General features: G+C 48.5%; 5 protein-coding genes and 1 long non-coding RNA gene across 9 annotated transcripts; 3 read left to right on the top strand and 3 right to left on the bottom strand.

Annotated features, from left to right (window-relative positions):
- The first annotated feature begins 68 nt into the window (after positions 1–68).
- On the top strand, positions 69–738 carry LOC112342341. The gene is made up of 3 exons (XM_024664019.1): positions 69–99; positions 169–529; positions 582–738. Exons 2-3 carry the CDS (start codon positions 176–178, stop codon positions 642–644), a joined length of 417 nt encoding a protein of 138 aa, XP_024519787.1. The 5' UTR covers positions 69–99; positions 169–175; the 3' UTR covers positions 645–738.
- A 7,497-nt stretch (positions 739–8,235) lies between these two features.
- LOC112342350 lies at positions 8,236–8,737 on the top strand. Its single transcript, XR_002990939.1, has 3 exons — positions 8,236–8,329; positions 8,382–8,559; positions 8,630–8,737. It is a non-coding gene; the product is annotated as an uncharacterized LOC112342350 (long non-coding RNA).
- Positions 8,738–9,121: 384 nt separating this feature from the next.
- LOC112342339 lies at positions 9,122–10,694 on the bottom strand. 4 transcript variants are annotated; one of them, XM_024664017.1, is made up of 5 exons: positions 10,418–10,694; positions 10,179–10,345; positions 9,884–10,102; positions 9,548–9,813; positions 9,122–9,492 (listed from the first exon to the last, which is right to left on the bottom strand). In XM_024664017.1, the coding sequence occupies exons 1-3, from the start codon at positions 10,682–10,684 to the stop codon at positions 10,012–10,014; spliced, it is 525 nt and encodes a 174-aa protein (XP_024519785.1). In that variant the 5' UTR covers positions 10,685–10,694; the 3' UTR covers positions 9,122–9,492; positions 9,548–9,813; positions 9,884–10,011. The 4 variants fall into 4 exon arrangements, with proteins under 4 accessions (XP_024519785.1, XP_024519783.1, XP_024519784.1 ...); XM_024664015.1 differs by having other exon boundaries at positions 9,122–9,547; positions 9,683–9,813; XM_024664016.1 differs by having other exon boundaries at positions 9,135–9,351; positions 9,425–9,813.
- A 638-nt stretch (positions 10,695–11,332) lies between these two features.
- LOC112342332 lies at positions 11,333–13,526 on the top strand. The gene is made up of 6 exons (XM_024664002.1): positions 11,333–12,084; positions 12,137–12,555; positions 12,617–12,772; positions 12,837–12,912; positions 12,978–13,136; positions 13,194–13,526. Exons 1-6 carry the CDS (start codon positions 11,350–11,352, stop codon positions 13,293–13,295), a joined length of 1,647 nt encoding a protein of 548 aa, XP_024519770.1. The 5' UTR covers positions 11,333–11,349; the 3' UTR covers positions 13,296–13,526.
- Positions 13,527–13,537: 11 nt separating this feature from the next.
- Positions 13,538–14,413, bottom strand: LOC112342359 (RING-H2 finger protein ATL64-like). Its single transcript, XM_024664043.1, has one exon. The coding sequence runs from the start codon at positions 14,411–14,413 to the stop codon at positions 13,538–13,540; it is 876 nt and encodes a 291-aa protein (XP_024519811.1).
- Positions 14,323–18,616, bottom strand: LOC9630795 (zinc finger protein BRUTUS). The gene is made up of 14 exons (XM_024663999.1): positions 18,332–18,616; positions 18,062–18,274; positions 17,805–17,999; positions 17,487–17,749; positions 17,241–17,436; positions 17,026–17,194; positions 15,826–16,972; positions 15,571–15,771; positions 15,370–15,513; positions 15,082–15,319; positions 14,969–15,028; positions 14,846–14,917; positions 14,656–14,786; positions 14,323–14,593 (listed from the first exon to the last, which is right to left on the bottom strand). Exons 1-13 carry the CDS (start codon positions 18,587–18,589, stop codon positions 14,685–14,687), a joined length of 3,258 nt encoding a protein of 1,085 aa, XP_024519767.1. The 5' UTR covers positions 18,590–18,616; the 3' UTR covers positions 14,323–14,593; positions 14,656–14,684.
- Positions 18,617–19,246: the final 630 nt, after the last annotated feature.

The raw sequence follows: 19,246 nt of genomic DNA, 5'->3' as shown, positions 1-19,246 counted from the left end.
AAGGGCGGCCCACGCCAGTTACGTAACATCGCCTTTATTTCAAAAGGGACCGCTAGCTTAGGGTTCTTGTGAAGATAGGGCGGGTGGCTCGAAATTCTGGTAAGCGTCATTTGCGTTTTGCATAGCTGCTGCAAACCCTGATCAAAGCTTGATTTCATTGCTGCAAAGCCTGGCGATGGAGTTTTTGATTGCCATGGTGCTTGTTAACACCATTGCGATCAGTGTGCTATGCATCGTGACCACAGCTTGTGTGCTGGTGTTGGCATCTGCCATGCGTGCAAGCATGGGAGTCGTGACTGAGAATCTCCAGGTGATGGCCTCTGGCATTCGTGTGGCAGTGAGGGAGGATGTGCATGAGATCCATGGTGCCTTGAAGGAGGACTTTGGTTCCCTGGCTGGGGCAGTGAATGTTGCGGCTATGTGTGCTGCAATCAAGAAGGACCTTCAGGCACTTCACGATGCAGTGAAGGAGGATGTTATAGCAGCCCACAACCAAGTCATGGTCGACTGTTCCACATCCCTTTATCAGGTAAGCATTTGTCAGATCTAGATTTTGTGCGGCTTTTAAAATACTGGATCAGGGTTTGGATGGCTTGATCAGGTCGTGTCCAAAGCGCAAAGTGGCGCTGCTGCTGGTTCAGTGATTCATAGAAACGATGAACTGTTCTTTTTTTTTCTCAGGAATTTTTTTTCTGATTCGGATCTTCGGAAATAAATGTCGTTAGCTTCTGATAGTAAGTCTTTTTCCGGGCAAGAACATAGACATGAACGTGGCCTGGCAGTGTCTAATTGGTACTTTCTTGTAGGTGGATGAGACCCTTTGGAGCTGCCAATGGGTTCAATTGCTTTGTATGGTAAAGGAACATGTGATATTTCTGCGCTTTTCAAGGATTCTCTGTAACAGTTTATTTCCGAATGGAGTTGGCTGTTTTGATTTCACTCCTCAAACTTGCGGACTTTCAAGAAGGAACTCAAGGCTGTGTGACGGAAATGCAAAAGTTGAAATCGCTTGCAAAAGTTTGTCTTTGTTGCTTTGATGAGGGACTAATATGATATTCACATTTCTATATTAATCAATATTAAGGATAATGATCAGTTTCTATTTGTCCGGTTTGTCAAACACACCATCACAAAACATTTTCATAGCCACATGGTGGGTAGGCGACCTTGCCATGACGAAATCATAGTTCATGGCAGGCCCCCTGTCAAAGTCTCAAAGATCATCACAAACCAGTCCCCTCGCATGAACATGTATCACATTGAAGGAGAGCATTGCTTCGATCTGCCGCCAGCACTCTGAGATGTCTGACTTGAAGATACGGTGGCAAATCTTCGACAGCCCAACTACACCATGCGCCACAATGAGCTTCATCACCTCCCTGAAGTTAGCCTCTTCCCAGCCATGACCATGCTCCAGTCCTAGGAGAATCATGGGCAGCTTTGCCACCACCATGTCTTCAAGAACCACCTCCATGTTGCTTTCTTGCCTGAACACATCAATCACACAGTTCTCAAATGTCAAAGGGCAGCTGCCACAAATTTCATACACCCTCTGCTCTGACCACGAGTCGGGAGCTGTGGCATTTACTATTATGCGTTTGGTGACGAAGCTTGACAGGAATGCTTTGGCATTATTTTCACCAAAGCGCCCCACATCAATTGACTTCCACTGTTGAACGTTTTTTTCATGGCGTTCGCATTTTGGTGAAAAGAACACCAATGCATTCCTGTCAAACCTCGTCGCCAAACACATAACAACAAATGTCACAACTCCTGATTCGTAGTTAGAACAAAGAGCATGTGAGATTAGTGGCAACTACCCTTTAGCTCACTCTCTTTCGCTCTCTCTCACTCTCTCTCTCTCTCTCTCTTGGGGGAGAGAGAGCTCCCAGGAGCTCTTTCTCCCAGGAGCTCTCAAGAGAGCTCCTGGGAGCTCTCCTGCTCCCAGGAGGAGCATGAGAAGAGGGCTCCTCCTGCAGAAGAGGGCTCCAGCTCAGAAGAGGGCTGGCATCCCACATCTTCCTGAGCTGCTTGAGCAGAGCGGACTTGCCTGAATTGTTGGGGCCTATCACTACAGCGATGCGGTTGAGGCCTCCCTCAATCTGTGTGAGCAGATCAGTCATCTCTTTGTGCCTATCAAAGAAACCCTCGTCGTCGTTGTGTGATTTCTTCAGCTCCCCATAGCCGCCAAACCCTAAAATGTGTTAAACCTAAAGTCGCCCGTTACATCCGCGCGGTTAATAATCTGAGCTCGAAAGTTCAAGTCAGAACGTGGGTCGAGGCTGCTTGAGAGGGCAGCCGCAACACGTGGTACCAAAAATGGGTCCACGTGACATTTGGTATCAGAGAGACTAGTTGACTGTTTTACTTTTCTTTAGTTTATTTTCAAACAGATGAACCAACTCAAAACATGTTGGAAGATCCAGATTCCTTGCTGGCTGCAAGTTGTTGTAAGCTAAACGAATGCTAATCTGTAGGAAGAGTTTTTCTTCCTGGCTAACTAGAGAACCTAACTGAAACTCTGGAGAACTAGTTTACCGATAGAGAGAGTTTGAAGAGCTTGAAAACCTGTAATGTGGTTTTGGAAATTCTTGGTTATTGGTAGGCTTGTAAAGGCTCTGGGTGAACCAGATAACCTTTAGTGTATGAGCTCCACAATGCTCAGATATGGAACTGAAGTTATTAGATTGTGGAAGTGTTGAAATGCAGGCATAACCGAAAGGCTTGGTGGAGTGAAACCACCTCATGTTTGGATAGAACTTGTCCCTGTGAGAGATGTGGATTTCTGGTTGTCGAAGTTTTTTGATTATCTAGGATTAGTGGCTTGTGGGGGAAATAACTAACCGAACGCTAGTGAATATGCAAGTCACTGAAGGCAAATGAAACTCTATTAGGTGGTTTTCATCAAAGAGTGTAATTTCACTTGGAGAGGGTCGAGTGAAACAAGATGGTATGTCTTTTGGCAATGTCGGTTGACATAATGGGCGAACGTGGCGGGTGGAGTACCAGTTGTTTTAGTACCCTATTGAGAGTGGAGAGCGCTGACACTACTAACCACTTAGTGCCAAAGGAACAAAGGAAACCTTGCAATGCGAATTAAGCTGAGTCTATTCTGCCTGGTATCTGGTTTCTATCTGGTTTATTGGAACTTGTGTAATAAAAGTTTAAATATGACAAAATGAAATTTGTTGCCATTGAAAGAGTAATGGGACTTAGCATAGAGGTGGATGAAGTCCTCTTTTGCTTCGTTGATATATTACTTAATTGTTATCTATCTTCATAGGAGCGACCTCGGTGGGTGAAGAAGTACCAAATGCAAAGGAACTCTTGGTTGGGAGGTCTTAGACCTCCTTAGCAAGTTGTGAAAAAAGCTAATGGGAATGGCATTTGCAGGTCGAACAGGCAAGCAGTATACGAGTTTATGGCCTGGTATATGAAGATGCACGAGCTAGATATGTACCAGAGCATGCGTGAGAACAAGGAGTTAAGTGCAACAATTTTACATTCTCAGTTATTTGAGTTCGAAAAGAATGACATTCAGGCAAGTCTTTAATTGGTTTCTTTATTTATATTTATCTATTTATGGTTTTTCAAATGGAAAAATGATGCACTCCCTGAAAATTTCGAAGAGTAGATGGATGTCGCAACATGTGGAGCAGGCTCATGTGTGACATTAGCGATTTTGAAGTGTAGTACTGTCCTTTCTGGCTGGGTTTCCTTCCCAGTGGCTGTCCGGAATGGGAGATGGCCAGCTACAAGATACACAAGGATTATCGGTGAGAGCTATTGTGGAAGAACGAGAGTGCTGTGAGGAAGCTCCAGGTGAAGATGGATATCAAGTCAGCAAGATCGGCCACCAAGGGCAGCAAGGGCCAGGCTTTTTCTTCAGCCCCGTCACCAGATCGGAAGAAGGTGATATGTTGAGGATGCCGATGCCATAGAACGGAAACGGGAGTTTGGAAATCAGTCATGCAGATTCAGGAAACCTTGCAGTCCAGTAGTACTTCAAAGCTGGGAGACCTTTTCCGCCAGGACTGAAGGATTGGATTGTCAGTCACAGGTCAAGTTGAACTGTTCACTTTTTTGTGCAAAGTCTCTACCGAAATGTGTCCAGGGAGCTGTTGATCTTCTCATCATCGATTTGCCTACTAGATGCGTTGCTGGTTGATCAGTATACGGAGTTCTCGGATGCTTTACTGAAGAACTTGGTGAACCCTGCTTTCGGGATACTAGACAGAGCTGGCTACGTGGTGGATTTGCCGGCCTGGGGATACCGTATTTTTAGAAAGGTTATTCTGAGTTAAGTGGCGACCAGCTAAAATCGTTGATGTGGCAGGACTCGCTAACGTGGTGGGACTCGCTGATATGGCAGGACACGCTGATGTGGCGGGACTAGGACTCGAGAGCAGAGGCTCTAAGAGGTAAAACAAACTCTGTGTTGAGTTAAGTAGCGGCCAACACAAATCGCTGATGTGCCAGGACTCCTGGAAAGGTACTTTCGAAATTGGTACTTTTTAATGTTCGTTTTTTCAGGAAAGCATCGTTGACATGTGTATTTTCGGTTCCCCCTACTCCAAGGTTGCAAAGAACAAGGACATCCTGAACACATGCTACACTCCTTGACGAGCCAGAAGCTTTCCAGTTCCCATGGTATACTATTGTTTGTTACCAGATAGCAGCGAAAATAGTTGAAGAGTTCAAAGTTTACGAGAGACAAATTCGCTCACGTCACTGTATAACAATGCATTCATTGACGATGAGGCACTGACTGGTGGAAACAAGTCTTCATGAAACAAATTGAGAAGAGTTATGTTTATATTATAGTTTATATTTAGTTATATATATATATATATATATATATATATATATATATATATATATATATATATATATATATATGATGACAAAATAATAATTATTTTTTTATAAAATCCTTAAACTTGACACAATACGCACCAGAATATTCTTTGTATGGAAAAGAATATTATGTACCGATTAGAATTCCCCATACGCTCGGCAAACTGCACTCGAGGAAACATAGCTTGACCGCCACTCTTTGTGACAGCATTCCTCAGTGGAATGTAACAAAACATAGAGTTGACTATTTTCATAGAATAGGTTTTACTTAATGTTCATTGCAAACATTTTGTTAATTACTAATTAACTTCACCGACAATGTCTGCTTCTGCTTCAATTGATTCATTCCCAGTTGCAAGATCCAATGAGGTTATGTCTTTATCCCGCTGCTGCATTTACATTAGCGTTGGATCTCCTCGCGTTCGGCCTTTCAGTCGGTTCTTCCTCCACAAGTTATCACGTAAGCCGCCTTCACTTCGCCCTTGAATTGGCTGTAGGAAACCATTCAAGACGAGATTTCATCTGATCACACCAGAATCAGATGCACTCCCAAGAGAGGAGGGGTAGCAAGCGGATTAGCTATCGGAGCTGCCGTGTGTTTGCTTCTCGGCCAAATCACCGCCACAGCCGCCACAAAATGCACTTGCTGTTCTTCGTCGCTTCATCGACGCGGATGCAAGATCGCTGCAATTATCCTCCTCACTCTTTCCTGGTATTTTCAGCAAAAAAATAAAAAATAAAAAATCATTTATTTAAAAGATCAACTTGGCAGGATCTCTTTCGTGATCGCTGAGCTCTTCTTGAACACGGCGGCCAGCCTCAGCAGTTATCAAGTGGAAAGGTTTGAAGAATCTGGTTGCAGCACTGTTCTGCAAGGCGTGAGTGTTGTCGGTGCTGCTTTTACACTCGTCACTTTGCTGCTCAGCATTGCCTACTTGTCCGTCTACATGAGATGAAGAAACCGAAGAAGAAGACGAGCACCGACGAAACAAGCCGGATTGTTGATATGGAAGTCGCAAAACCAGTTTAGATAGAAGCTGTAGGCTAGCGCTGTATAAGATCGATGATTCAGTTGACAGAGATGTGCGTTTCTAGCACCACCATCAGCCCAGCTCTGTACGTCTCGCTGCTGAAATCCTGCGCTCTTACCAGAGACTTAGCCAGAGGGAAACAACTTCACAGAGAGATCCATGCGTCCTGGCAAACAAACAACACAGTCCTCTGCAATCTGCTCGTTCAGATGTACGGGAAATGCGGGAGTTTGCCTGTATATGCACGGATCATGATGTTCCAAGTGAACGCTATTTAACACTATCAAACACGTCGTGAGCGTCAGGCTTTACCATTTTTGCAGCGAAGAGAGCTGCCAAGGATCGAGTAACGCTAGAAGTCGAGGAGATGGAGCGCCATCCTTTCGAAGGCGCGCCGTGCCTGGACTCCTCGATCCGGAAGCCCATTATCAGGTAAGAGATCGTGATCGTGGTGCGCCCGCGGAGGAAGAAACAGCGCCCCGCTCTACACCGAGAATCCACGCAGCAGCATGGATTCGCGCGGCCAATCCGGTCACACCACTGTACGAACAGAAAGCGGACAAGTGGCCCATGGTACGTAACCTCGTGACCGAGGATCGAACACCCGACGTCTCCCGATATTTTAGGGTTCTTGCGACCGCGCAGGAGAGCGATGCGTAGGAAACGTAAGGCGGTGGAATCCGGATCGGAGGCCGCGCTCGGCACAGGGCGCGTTCTATGACTACAGCGCCGACAACAAGGAAGCGCACGCCACTCGATGATCTTTGGAGGTGGCGGCTCCACCAGCCTCGCCGTCAATCTGTGCTCCGCGACTGCAGCAGAAGAGCCCTAACGATCTGCTAGGCTTGGAGCCGGAGAAGAACGACTATGACTGGTAAGCTTCCATAGTCAGGACGAGCAAAGCTTGCAAGAATTCTCACACTTTCTTCGCGTGGTATAAGCTGCTAATCGAGCTTTTCTGCCAGAAGATCGATCACGTCGAGTCCTTGGAAGGGGTGCGGGAGGCTTTAAAGCCGTGCATTACGTCCAAGCTATACGAGCTTGTCCCAAGGCAGTGCAGATAATCCTGGCAGGACCTCTCACGCGGATCTTCATCCCAGGAGTTGATGGAAAACTCTCCCCTCGATGGAGTCCAGGTTGCTCTCTCTCTCTCTCTCTCCGTTTACAATGTATAACTTTTTTTTTTTCAGGCTTTGGAGCTCGGGCTCTGTGGCCGAGCACTCTCCGACCAATTGCTGCAGCGGTCTCGCGAGCGTGAACCGACAAATTGCTAAGTGAGCTCATGGTGGCTAGGGGGCCGACACTGGAAGAGCTCAATATCTCGAGCACTGGGACACCATCGTTTGACTTCAGGTGAATCTTTGCTGCCTTTTCTTACTTCCACAAGTTTTGTTTCCTTTTCAGTGACGAGGTACTGGCGGACTTCGTCACGGCCGCTGGAAGGTCGCTGCGCAACCTGTCCACCACAAGCGTGAAGAAGGCACGTCGATCAAAGCGATCCAAGCTAGTGCGTTCTTTTGCCGCAGAGCGACCGAGGGCGGGTTTGGATTCCTTGTCCCAATCTCGTGGAGCTCCGACTCTTTGGTTGCGTTGCACCCACGTACCTGCTGCTCGTCTACCTGCAAATAAAAAAATCGCGTTTCTTTGAGTGGGCTTGATAGGATTTTTCAGGGAGAAATGCTGCTAATAGTCGGCGTTGCCCTAAAAGGGTTTCAAGCAGAGATAATTACATCTTTTGATGCAATGTTCTCCCCCTTGCTGATTTCGTTTATTCGTCCTTTGCAGCTGCATTGCCTTCCAGAGCGCCAGGCAAGGTCTCATTTTCAGCTCCAGCAACCCTAGCGCTCCAGCTCCGCTCAGGTGAGCAGGTGGTTTTGATTATTCTGGTTTTGTGCCCATCAGAATGGATGTGAACGTGAGTGTGATTGTGGCAATCACCATGGGTGTTTGTACTTTCACTACGGTAGTTTGCATTGCCGCTCATTACCGTCATCACCAAGAGCGTCATCACCATGGCTTCTTCAATCAGGGGAGTAGTGAAGGAGGATCTGCAAGCTCTCCATAGAGCTCTCAAGGAGGACCTTTTCAGGCTTAACTAGAACTTTGGAGTAGCTACCTCCATCCTCAAACAGGACTTCATAGCAGCTACTACCAACCTGAAGCAGGATTTTTCCAGCCTCAAGCATGATTTGGGAGTAGCTATTGCCAGCGTCAAGCATGATGTGCGAGTAGTGTGCATGATGTGCAATCCTGCTTGATGCTAGTAATAGCTACTGCACAGTCTTGCTTCTGCAAGTGCAACTACTGCAGTGATACAGGATTTTGGTGCCTTGCATGGAGTGGTGAGGGCTGATGCGATGATGATGCGAGATGCCCTGCAAGCTGAGGCAGCTTCAGCCCACAGTCAAGCAATGAACGACTGTTCTACAAGGCTCTATCTGGTAAGCATTTGTGAATTTTGATTTTGTGCGTTTTTTGAAAATATTTTATCAGAGTTTGAATGGCTTGATCCAGTCGTGTGCAGACCGCACAGTGGTTGGTAAGTGGGACCATGTGATCAGTAGTTGATTCATAGAAACGACCAACTGTTCTGTTTTTTGACAGGAAATTTTTTCTGATTCGGGTCTTCGTCTCCTCGAAAAAAAAAGGCTCATGTCTTGAGCTTCTGATAGTAAGTCTTTTCCGGGCAAGAACATAGACATGAACGTGGCTTGGCAGTGTCTAATAGTACTTTCTTGTAGGTGGATCAGTGTAACTATTTATTCAGCAGACCGGGATTTCTGGGTACACTTCAATTGCTTTGTATGATAACGGAACACGATTTAATCGAAGCTTTCAAGTTTTCTGTCTTCAAGTAGACTCGGGTTCAATCTTCATGCAGCTTAGCTGACGGCTCGTGCAGACTCAAGCTGAAACATGGTCTGATGTTGGAGCTTATCATCGAGGTGATCTCCATATCCTTATCATGCATTTCCTGTGGAGCGGCCCTTGCGAGAGAGCCACTGGCCAGCTCTGGAACGAGCTCCTACATGCCCCGGAGGTACCATGGATTCTTCTCCAGGAATGGGACGCCCCCAACGGGAATGGATCATATTTCGTCACTGGGAGTTCGGACGAGCTTGCCAGGGTAAGCGTTAAAAGTTATATTTCTAGCAATTGTTTGCACAGGTTTGGGACGCGACCAACGTGTCCTGATGACTCTTGACAGAGGTGGTGTACTTCCGACAGGGAAGAGATCCAACGAGCTAGTCTTGAATTATGTTTGAATTGAAACTGGTGATCGCAAGGACATCAAGACTACTTAGACACCAAGCAGCTTGATGCCGATGGTCCCTGCAAGCGGTGGAGTTCTGCGAGATCACCGGACTGGAGTACATCATTCTCGAAAACTCGGGGAACACTTGTTGCCGGCTGACTCTCGAGTTCATGGACGGGTACAAGATTCACGGCCGTCGGCAGCATACTGCAAATGTGAGCTTTGTAAATCTTTTCTCAGAGGTTTTAGTTAACGAAGAAAGAAACTTTTCCTTACACACCTCGCTACTACTGCTCATACAAGTTCTTCCCATGCGTACCACCTACATTGTCAAACACGACATCATTCCTACGGGAAAACGAGCACACTTTGATCCCGAGTTGCGAGGATAATCTTTTTATACCTGGAAAACCACATCAAAGTCAAGCTTTGAGTCGGTTTAAGGATGAAAGCTTCTAATTCTTTCTAGCCAGACAGAAGCCAAACGTGCTCCCATGATACTCCCCCAGAGCCAAACAAATAAAGGAATTAAAGGTACCTCTTTGGAAAAGCGGTGGCAGACCAAAAGGGATTCTACGTAACGCCAAGAAAAAAATCACGGGTGCCTTTGCGGTGCGGTGATCGGATCGGAGCTCTCGCTTGCTCCCTCTCGCTCCCCCGTTTGAAAAGCTGGGCCAGCCAGTAAAGAAGAGTAAAAAATTAAAGAACAGTTTGCAAAGCTTGTGCAGAGGCGCCGCACCTGAGTCTCGGAAGGAAAAGCTGTCCGAGTCTGCTACAGTGTCCGGGAGCTAGCCGAGAGCTTCTCGTATTTAAGTCGAGGGTTGACCACTGCTGGGATCCTCGGTTTTAGTTTTTGCTCCTCGCGTCTTAGCACGCATGCATCGCTTTCTCCACTTTTGTTTCACGAGCAGGGCTTGGAGAAGGAACAAAAGAGGCCATCAATCCTCCTGAAACACCCCTGGCAACGCACACACACTGGTAAGCCGATCAATGCTGTAGAGAAAAAAAGGAAAAAGAAAAGAAGAAAAACTCACTTCTGTGAATCCAATGCAGAGGTCACTGTTGTTCCTGCGGTTTGCAGCTTCGAGGTGGTCCAGACACACACAGGTCTTGAATCTATCCTCGCCGGATCGAAGAAGAGGAGAGGTAGATTCATCCCTTCTTCGTTTTTTATGCGGCTGCGACGATCATGGGTGCTTTCCTGTGGAGCTCCAGCACCTGTAAGTCAGTCAGTGTAGCGCAGCTCTGGAAGAAAAGTGTTGATAGATTTTACCATTTGCAGCGAAGAGAGCTGCCAAGGATCGAGTAACTCTTGATGAGGAAGAAGTCGAGATGGAGTGCCATCCTTCTCCTCTTCCTCCCCCTCCTCCTCTTGTGCTCCACAGCATCGAAGCCGCGTGCCTGGAGGAGCTCCTCTTCGATCCGGAAGTCGACTACGCCCAGGTAAGAGATTGATCCTCGATGTGGAACAAATCTGGAGAGCTGCGATCCTCACAGGTGCTAGAGGAAGCTCGGAGCTACGCCAAGCAAGCAGCCGCATCCAGCAAGAGAGCGATCCACGAGGACGGCAAGAACCACCAGGAACACCATCCAAAATCTTCCAAGCAGAGCACGAGCAATGGAAAGTACCAGCGGACAGCCAAGGTCTACTTCGTGCCCCCTCCTATTCTCGACGATCACAGCCGGCGCCAGCAATCCCCCGCCAAGAAAAAGAGGACGAAATCCTGGTCCTGGATCGATCCGCTGCTCCTACTCTGGCGCAGCGGCCACAAATCCTCGCGGAGTCACCACGCCGGCGCCAAGATCCACAGCTCCTCGCGAAATCACCACGACAAGATCAAGATTTCCGAGAATCCGCCCCGGAGGAAGAAATCCAGCGCCTCCGGCCCACTGCCGCTCTACACTGATGGAAATCGCGAGAATCCACGACCGTGGCACAGGAACTGGAGTAGCAGCATTGATTCGCGAGGCCAATCCGGCCCCCTGGCCGCCATCTCTTGCAGCGCCAAGCAAGACGCTGCCTCGCCCTACGTCCCATTACACCACTGTACGAACGGCCCGCCAAGAAAGTGGACAAGTGGCCCATTGTACGTAACATCGTGACCTAGGATCGAACGGTTCCCGCGCTTTGCTCTTCTTTGACAAGCTTCCCATTCCAAGTGCTTTGATTGCTAAGGGACCGATATTTTAGGGTTCTTGCGAGCGATGGAGCTCCGGAGACGCCGTCGCGCTGCCCTGCGCCGCGCCACCGCGCAGGAGAGCGATGCTTCCTCCGACGACGATCAAGCCAGGACTAGAAGGAAAGGTAAGGCCAAAGTGACGGTGGAATCCGAATCGGAGGCCGAGGCCATGGAAATCGAGGAGCAGCCGCCAGTGCCAGAGCCGGAGCGGGAGCCGGCGATGGATCTCGATACCGGGCGCGAGACGAGGAATAGGCTCAAGGCCAAGAATCTCACCACCGCTCGGCACAGGGCCGCGTTCTATGCTCGCTACAGCGCCGACAACAAGGAAGAGCTCTTCTCCAGAGCGAGGCAGCCACAGAGGCGGGCACAGATTGACGGCGACGAGGATTTCATGAACGATGATCTTGCGGAAGCTCCCAAGCCGGTCGAACCGCCGCCTCCTAAGATCATCGAGTGGGAACCATCGAGGGGCTCTTCTCCCGATGTGGATTTGCCTGGCGCGCCTCCGTCTCTGTTCTCTATGTGTATCGAGCTTCTCTGCCAGAAGATCGATCACGTCGAGTCCTTGGAAGGGGTGCCGGAGGCCTTAAAGTGTTGCATTACGTCCAAGCTATACGAGCTTGGGAAGATCACTCCAAAGGCAGCCCAGATAATCATGGCAGGACCTCTCTCGCAGATCTTGCTCCCGGATTGCAGCAAAATCCCGGAGAAGGAGTTCACCGAGCTGATGGAGAACTCTTCCCTTGATGAAGTGCAGGTTTGTCTCCTTCCCTCTCTCTCTCCAAGCTTTTTTTTTTTTTAATTTCCAGGCTTTGGAGCTCGGGTTTTGTGGCCGAGCTCTCTCCGACCAAATGCTGCTGAGATTCGCGTTTCCAAAGCTGAGGAAGCTTCGGCTGCATGGGAACTATCGCGTGTCAGACTCGGGACTGCGCGCACTAATACAATCAGCCACCAGAGGTCTGAGAGACGTGGAGCTTGTCGAGTGCTGCTGTATTACCGAGTCGTCCGTCCAGGAGCTAGCAACCTTTCACGGGCCTTTCCTCCAGAGCCTTTCACTGGAAGGATGTGATGGGATTATTGGGAGAAAAGTGTTGCCTTCCCTTTTGAGGCTGCCTGAGCTCACGGTTCTTTCTCTCGCCAGCGTGAAAGAAGTCACCGACGAAGTGCTGAGTGAGCTCATGGTGGCTAGGGGGCTGAAACTGGAAGAGCTCAATATCTCGCATTGCAGGTAACCAACCGTCTTTGCTGCTTTTACTTCTCACTGAGATCCGCGGGATTGTTTTGTGCAGTGTTACGGACCACGGCATGGCGGCTGTCGCAGCTTGCGGTTCTACTTTGAAAAGCTTGCACTTAGAAGGCTTGGAGCTTACAGACGTCACCTTACACCATCTTACAGAAGGCTGTAAGACACTTTGTAAGTTATCGTTGGACGGAGGCGACTTCAGGTATCTTTGCTGCCCTTCTTCTCATCTCTTACTTACACAAGTTTTGTTTTGTTTTTTTTCTCAGTGATGAGGTACTGGCGGACTTTGTCGCGGCCGCTGGAAGCTCACTGCGCAACCTGTCCATCGCAAGCGTGAAAAAGGCACGTCGATCATTTATGAAGCGATCCAAGCTTCTCTAAACCTCACTGCGTCCTTTCTTTCTCAGGCTGGCGACCGGACGCTAGTGGCTCTTGCAAAGCACGCAAGCCGGACACTAGAAACACTAAATGCGTCCTTTTGCCGCAGGGCGACCGAGGACGGGTTTGGATTCCTGGCGGACTCCTGTCCCAATCTCGTGGAGCTCGGGCTCTTTGGTTGCACCCAGGTACTCGCTGCTGCTCGTCTTGAAAAACTCAGGCACGCGATTCCTTTTTCCTTGCAGGTCACGAAGAGATTTATAAACGGGCACTCGAACAAGGCGTTGAAACTGGTCGGGGAGCAGGGTGGAACGCTCTCGTGGCACATGAACATCCGCGAGGTATGACTTGTACATAGGCGGATTTAGTGAAATCTAGGAAGCCCAATGTTCTTGGCTGGAAGGAGTCATCAAATCAAGTTACCGAGAGATGGTCGAATTCAAGCTAAAAAAGTGAGGCTTGGTAGTTCTAGAAGAGTTTTAATCAAAAGAATGTTCCATAGAATAATTTTGTCTATGTTTATGTACAAACAAGTTCCAAGAACAAGAACAAAACTTTTCAAGCTCCAAGAACAAGAACAAAAAACCTTTCAAACCCGTGGACTGGGAAGCTGCGTGGTACTCCCCAAGTCTCGCCGGCTCAAAATTCTTCCCAGGCTCCGCAATCGCTCCATCGTCGTCGCAGCCACAACCGGCGACTTGGGCTCGGGCTGCTGCTCCTTATTCACATCGATCACCGAGTGGAAGGACGATCGAGCAGACGACAAACCATCGGCAGCACCGGTGCTCGAGCCATCCTCCTCCATTCGAGGGATGATGATAACCACTGGAGCAGCCGGATGAGAGGAGGAGCCTTGCAGCTCCGCTAGATCCTCCGAGGAAAGAGAAGAAGAAGAAGCGACTTGGATAGGACTCGCTGGAGCGTTGTCTCGTGAGCTCTCGCTCTCGCTGATGGTGATAGTAGCAGTCGCAGTCGCAGTAGCAGTAGCAGCTCCAGCGCTGGAACTCGCATCCGGATTGTCCACGACTGGGCTCCGGCAGATCGGGCACGTCGCGTGCGACTGAAACCACATATCGATGCAGCCGGCGTGGAAGGCATGGTTGCATTTCGGGAGGAGCCTTCCTCGCTCGCCATCTTCAAACTCGGAGAGGCAGACCGCGCACTCTGTCGTTGCCCCCACATATCCTTCTTTGCCGTAGACGAAAGCTGGTAGCAGCGAATCGATCACGCCTTGGTCCAGGCCTTTGTTGAGCAGATTCACGTGAGTTCCTGTCCCTGGCTGCCGCTGCCCCAGCGGAATTATCCCCGTGTACCGCCGCAACAGCACGCGGAGGCACAGATCCAGTGTGATGAAGAAGGCCACGCAGCCGAAGATCACCACGAATGCCGCTATGCCAATTGTGGCATTGATCCTCGCGGAGCTGTTTGGAGAGAAATCGCCCGGCGGCCCCCCTGTGGAACTCATTGCAGCACTCGAGCATCTGGTCGCAAGATAGCGCCCCGCCCTTGGATATATTGCGAGGAGAGCTTCCTCCAGAAACACCCTCCGAGCTTCCGTCTCCTGCTTCTTCACATCTTCCCTCGTTACCAGGGCCGGCTTACATGTTCATGCTGACTTGACCGAAAACTCGAGGAAAGTCAAATTCTGGAGGAAGTGTTTGCATTAGCGAGGAAGCGAAGGAAGAAGTCGTAGATCAAGCCGCTTACCTTCTGCACGTCGATACAAAAAGGAAAGTTTATATAGTCTTCGTGTTGAACGAGCCGCATGCGCCACACTTGTGGTAAAGCCAATGAAATTGGGCCTCTCCCTTCCGCTCGCAATCGTTGCAAAAGATAGTCTACAATTCCACAGCAAAGATGAGCTCTCGTGAGAAATGATTGGAAGATTGCACTGCACCTCTTTGCGGCCACGGTACTCCTCGGGAAGTTGCTCTGCCTCCATGAGAGCATCCAACAAGCCAAAATATAGCTGAAACTTGATCGATCAGTCGTAGCTCTAAACTTCACTTTAAATACTTACTCCCATGTCGCCCAATGTCTTGCAGCATATCGGGCACGTATAATGGTTGCTGCTGTAGGCCTACAAGAAGCATCGGCGTAAAAGGATACAAAAACGAGGAAAAGAGCACTTACCAAAAAGCATGACGAATGCATATAATGCCCGCATGGAAGGCTCTTCACGTCGGGCACCGACGAAAAAATCTGCTCGCAGCAGATAGGACAGTCCGTTTCTGTTCCTTTCTCCCTGCAGATGTGGCTCTGCTCCAGAGTCTTGGACATGCATCCGTTGCATACCAAGCAATGGAAAAACTCCTGGCCTAAACCAGATCCCACTCTGCAAATGTTGCAGAAAGGACAATGATAAATGCTCCTGCAAACTAAAGTTTTAGCCTGTCAAGTAGAATCTGTCATTGGACAAACCTTTTCGAGTCGTCGTCGAAAAACTTGCAGATGGGGCAGTAATACCGCGCCATGCAGAAACGATTGCACGACGGTGTGGTGCAGTTTGGCCCAACAGGCTGAACCTTTAGACACTGCATGCACAGCATCTCTGAGGTCTGGTACCTGGCAAGATCAGAAAAAAAATGCCTCGGCGATTGAAAATAAAGACAAGAAGCGTACCTGTCCATTGTATGGTCACTGGCTTCATCGTGGCAAAGCCTGCAAGTGAACAAGCTACCACAACAGGCAGCCCGAAGTTTGCAGTTCCTACGGTAGTGCTTGCAGCCAAAAACTTTGTTTTCTTCGTCAGCATAGCTTGGAGCCGGTTCCGAATCCGTCAATCGCTGATCGCGAAGCTTTTGCTGAGCAACCATCCAACGGCTGCTCGTGTAAAAGGTTTGATCAGTCGAAAGCGTAATTTAATGACTTGCTTACCATGTCATCAGGTTCTGCATGAGGTAAGCTTTGCGGCGAGGATCTAGTGACGCATCAGTAGATAGCTTTCGAACTGCGGCCTCCAGTTCTTCCTGGTTGAGCCTGAAAATTTCAGGCCAACCCGGCTTGAACGTTTCAGAGTCATCACGAGTGTCACCACCTGTATCCTTTCCTTCAGAAAAGTACTCGACCAAAGACTGTAGGCAGTCTTTTGTAGATACAGAAGTCTCTTTTGTAGGTCGTTGGCGCGACGTCGACGGCGCCGTCCACCAGGCACTCAACCAATCTTGAAACAAAGTGTTTCGAGTTGCCTGTTCCCATGTTTCCATCATCGAGTTACGCTCTTCTTCGGTCAAAACGGCTGTCACCCACGGTAGCATGGCTTGGATAACTTCTGCACCAGTCGATCCTATTATCCTGGCCATCACTTTGTCTTGCTCTTGGACTGAGAAGTGTTTGTCGAAAAGTGGCCAGAGCTCGGACTCTTCCCTGTCAACGTGCTTCCCGAGGCAAATGCGCATGGACTTGCACATGCGCTGCAGCTTTGCAGCAAGAAAGTGTTGGTGTGCTTCATCCCCTTCTGTTTTCTCCTGAGATTGGGTGACAAGGCTCGAAAATGTTGACAAAATCGCTGAAATCTCGTTGAAGAGATCCTCTTCCTGCCTGTGATCTATCATGTAAGAGTGGCTGACGTTGAGTAGAGCCTCCTTTGCCTCCAGTGCCGGGAAGACAATGGTGTCTTCGGCACTGCTGTGAGCACGATACAGGCCCCATAAGAAGTAGAACCTTCCTCTAAACTGTCCCAGGAACTCGTCGGTGCAGTCCAAGAGTCGCGCTGATTCTACGTCCAAATACTCCAGGTCTTTTCTTATTGCCTTGTGAAACTGGAAAATCTGGTCGATTGGTTTCAGTTGCTGCTTCCCTGTGGACCGCTTGCTTCCTTTCAAATCAGGCTCCAGCTGCAGTGACTTGGACAACAGACTCAATTCACTCCGGAAAAGCTTCGAAGGCCTGTCGGCTGCCAACTGACAGCTCCTTTTTCCTGAAACCTTTAGGCTCTCATTTTTTAAGAGATCCCAAACATGCGAATGGTTTTCGCAAGCCCACCCCGTCAGCAGAGCAACCAGGATGCTGTCACCCTGAGGTGCTGCAGAAAAAACGCATTGAATCTCGAGAAAAGCTTTAGAAAATAAAACAGACCTGCCAGTCTTATGTTAACAAGCATATCTTTCGCCTCCTTGGCAGTAACGCAGTTAACAATCCATGGAAGGACTCGCCTCAAGAAAACCAAAGGCATGGTTTTGAGGCTTTCATAAACCAACGTTCGCTGCTCGTCAATGCTGAAAAGCTTACTTGCAAGAGGTAAGAACTGTTCAAGAATGAATGAGAAACGACACAACCGAAGGAATCGTTACCTCAGTTTCTTCAATAGAGAAATGTGCTTCAACAGCATCAAGTAAAAGCTCAGCCTGGGTGATGACAGCAGTTGAGCTGCAGTTGTTTTTAAGAGTATTTTCAAGTACTCTCAAAGCCTCACTGCACACTTCGTCTTGTACAGCATGATCAAGTTTCTTGCCAATTGGAGGAAACACGAACTTATCCTCAGCTGCACTGTAAACACACATTCAGCTCTGTTATTCACCAAGCATGGAAAAACACACCTGTGAAAACTCCATACTTTACTTACAAACTCCATTCGCTCGCTCAAGGTTGCCAGTGACGTCAAATCCTTGATCTCCTCAGTTATGTTAAGAAGTTCGCGCTTTATAGCCTGATGCCAGTGAAGTAAATCGTTGAGTGGCGATCGCGTGATAAACCGGACGTCGGTTCCAGCTTGCTTCGCAGGTTTTGGAGTGGTCTTTGGAGCTCTGTTGGCCCCCAGCCTGAATTTACTGTGGTCCCGTTTAAACCATTCAGTAATTACCTACATGCATTCGTTCAAAACTGTGCAGTTGGGGTGTTACGTACCAAAATCTTACCTCCTGTAGAAGCTCTTCTGCTGGAACGATTTCCCGAAAGCAAAGTTCCATGTGTTTACATTCTTCCAAAGTCAAGGAGGAAGCAAGCCACGGAAGAAAGATCTCCATGAGCTTCACAGGAATATTGCCCATAAACTGCCAGACAAGGCTAGCTTGTTCTTCGCGATTATAGTACTGCATGAGCAGCGGAATGACCTGGAAAAGAAGTAGAAAAACCGTATAGAAACAATGGAAACACTTTGTCCAAAGTTACTTACCTGGCCTTCTTCTTTCGAAAGGTGCTGGCATACTGTTCTTTGCACTGCTTCCGTGCAAGAGATGATTTCCTGCCATGACGAATCGGTTTGATCCCCCAAATGTGTGGAGAGAAGCTGGGACATTTCGTTGAGTAGATCGTTCTCCACAACATGCTCCAAGCAATACGAGCGCGCGACGTTCTTGACGCGAGATTCTAGAGCCGGAAGAATCACCTGGAAAAGAAAAAAACGTATAGTCGACATTGACAATTCTCACACCTTAGCAATCACCTCATCTTCCGCCTGGCTGTGGTGCTCGTAGATTTCTCTCAAGAAATTGTACCTCTCCGCCAGGGATCTAAAATCCTGCCCGCTGCTCCTATCCATCGACATTGCCGTCTCGTGGATGCGCTCCAGCTCCAGACGAATAGCCTTGTGGAAATACACGATCACAAACATCGGCGGCAGCGATTCCCTGGAGAAAGATCTATCCTGCTGCTGAATCGCGCTCTCATCGCTGCCGGTGGCACCGTCGAGCTCCAGTGCCATCGCCAAGAACACTACCTGCGGGCTAGGTTAGAGGATTCCACGAATGAATGTCACCACAAGGCGAGCGTGTGGTCAATGTACCAAGAACACGTGGTCTGGGGATGACGTGGACTGCCAACCGGAAAAACGCCGCTCATGTCATTGGATCACTTTTGCCTCGCATCCATCGTGGCAGCGGTCTAGCCAGTGTAAAAGAAAGAGCAAAGAAAGAATTGAAAGGCCATATGGAAAAAAAATTTTAAAAGTGCTTTGGAGAAGGAGTGATCTTGGGGAGAAAGATCTTGGCTCGATCTTTCCAAAAACAAGTGCCTCAATATTTCTCAATGTTCGGTAGAGTTGACCACACCACATTCAATCATAGGTCATCAGTGACAAATGTAACAGCCTTGATAAGAAAGAACCATAGCTTACATCCATAACATTTTCTTTTTCAGAGAATCCACTTAATCTAAGTAACTCTTGCCTTTTTGTGTTGGCTGGTCATCCTTGCATCGTGCATACTGATCCAGTGATTGAGTTTCTTTTTTTTTCTCTTCATCTTCTATAGCAATAAAAACTGAATCACTTAAAAGTATATAGACTGGAGAGCCTTTCTTCAGCTTCGTAGAAATGTCACTCGCAGTCACAGTTCCAGACATGAACCATCTTGCAAACCGC

Source organism: Selaginella moellendorffii, unplaced genomic scaffold (genome assembly GCF_000143415.4).
Source record: "Selaginella moellendorffii unplaced genomic scaffold, v1.0 SELMOscaffold_106, whole genome shotgun sequence".
In the NCBI taxonomy this organism is placed as follows: Eukaryota; Viridiplantae; Streptophyta; class Lycopodiopsida; order Selaginellales; family Selaginellaceae; genus Selaginella; species Selaginella moellendorffii.
This window is presented reverse-complemented; position numbering and strand designations above follow the sequence as displayed.

What these genes read in the sequence shown, in the direction of transcription:
- LOC112342332 (XM_024664002.1), top strand. Translation starts at nt 11,350, where the DNA reads ATGGAGCTCCGGAGACGCCGTCGCGCTGCCCTGCGCCGCGCCACCGCG. An exon ending in CTTCCCTTGATGAAGTGCAG is followed by an intron (nt 12,085 to 12,136) that starts GTTTGTCTCCTT and finishes TTTAATTTCCAG; the next exon opens with GCTTTGGAGCTCGGGTTTTG. An exon ending in CTCAATATCTCGCATTGCAG is followed by an intron (nt 12,556 to 12,616) that starts GTAACCAACCGT and finishes TGTTTTGTGCAG; the next exon opens with TGTTACGGACCACGGCATGG.
- LOC9630795 (XM_024663999.1), bottom strand. Translation starts at nt 18,589, where the DNA reads ATGGCACTGGAGCTCGACGGTGCCACCGGCAGCGATGAGAGCGCGATT. An exon ending in TCTCTATTGAAGAAACTGAG is followed by an intron (nt 17,195 to 17,240) that starts GTAACGATTCCT and finishes ATTCTTGAACAG; the next exon opens with TTCTTACCTCTTGCAAGTAA. An exon ending in TGTTAACATAAGACTGGCAG is followed by an intron (nt 16,973 to 17,025) that starts GTCTGTTTTATT and finishes TTTTTTCTGCAG; the next exon opens with CACCTCAGGGTGACAGCATC.
- LOC112342341 (XM_024664019.1), top strand. Translation starts at nt 176, where the DNA reads ATGGAGTTTTTGATTGCCATGGTGCTTGTTAACACCATTGCGATCAGT. An exon ending in GTTCCACATCCCTTTATCAG is followed by an intron (nt 530 to 581) that starts GTAAGCATTTGT and finishes ATACTGGATCAG; the next exon opens with GGTTTGGATGGCTTGATCAG.
- LOC112342359 (XM_024664043.1), bottom strand. Translation starts at nt 14,413, where the DNA reads ATGAGTTCCACAGGGGGGCCGCCGGGCGATTTCTCTCCAAACAGCTCC.
- LOC112342339 (XM_024664017.1), bottom strand. Translation starts at nt 10,684, where the DNA reads ATGCGGCTGCTTGCTTGGCGTAGCTCCGAGCTTCCTCTAGCACCTGTG. An exon ending in AGCTCTCTTCGCTGCAAATG is followed by an intron (nt 10,346 to 10,417) that starts GTAAAATCTATC and finishes GGAGCTCCACAG; the next exon opens with GAAAGCACCCATGATCGTCG. An exon ending in TCTGCATTGGATTCACAGAA is followed by an intron (nt 10,103 to 10,178) that starts GTGAGTTTTTCT and finishes GTGCGTTGCCAG; the next exon opens with GGGTGTTTCAGGAGGATTGA.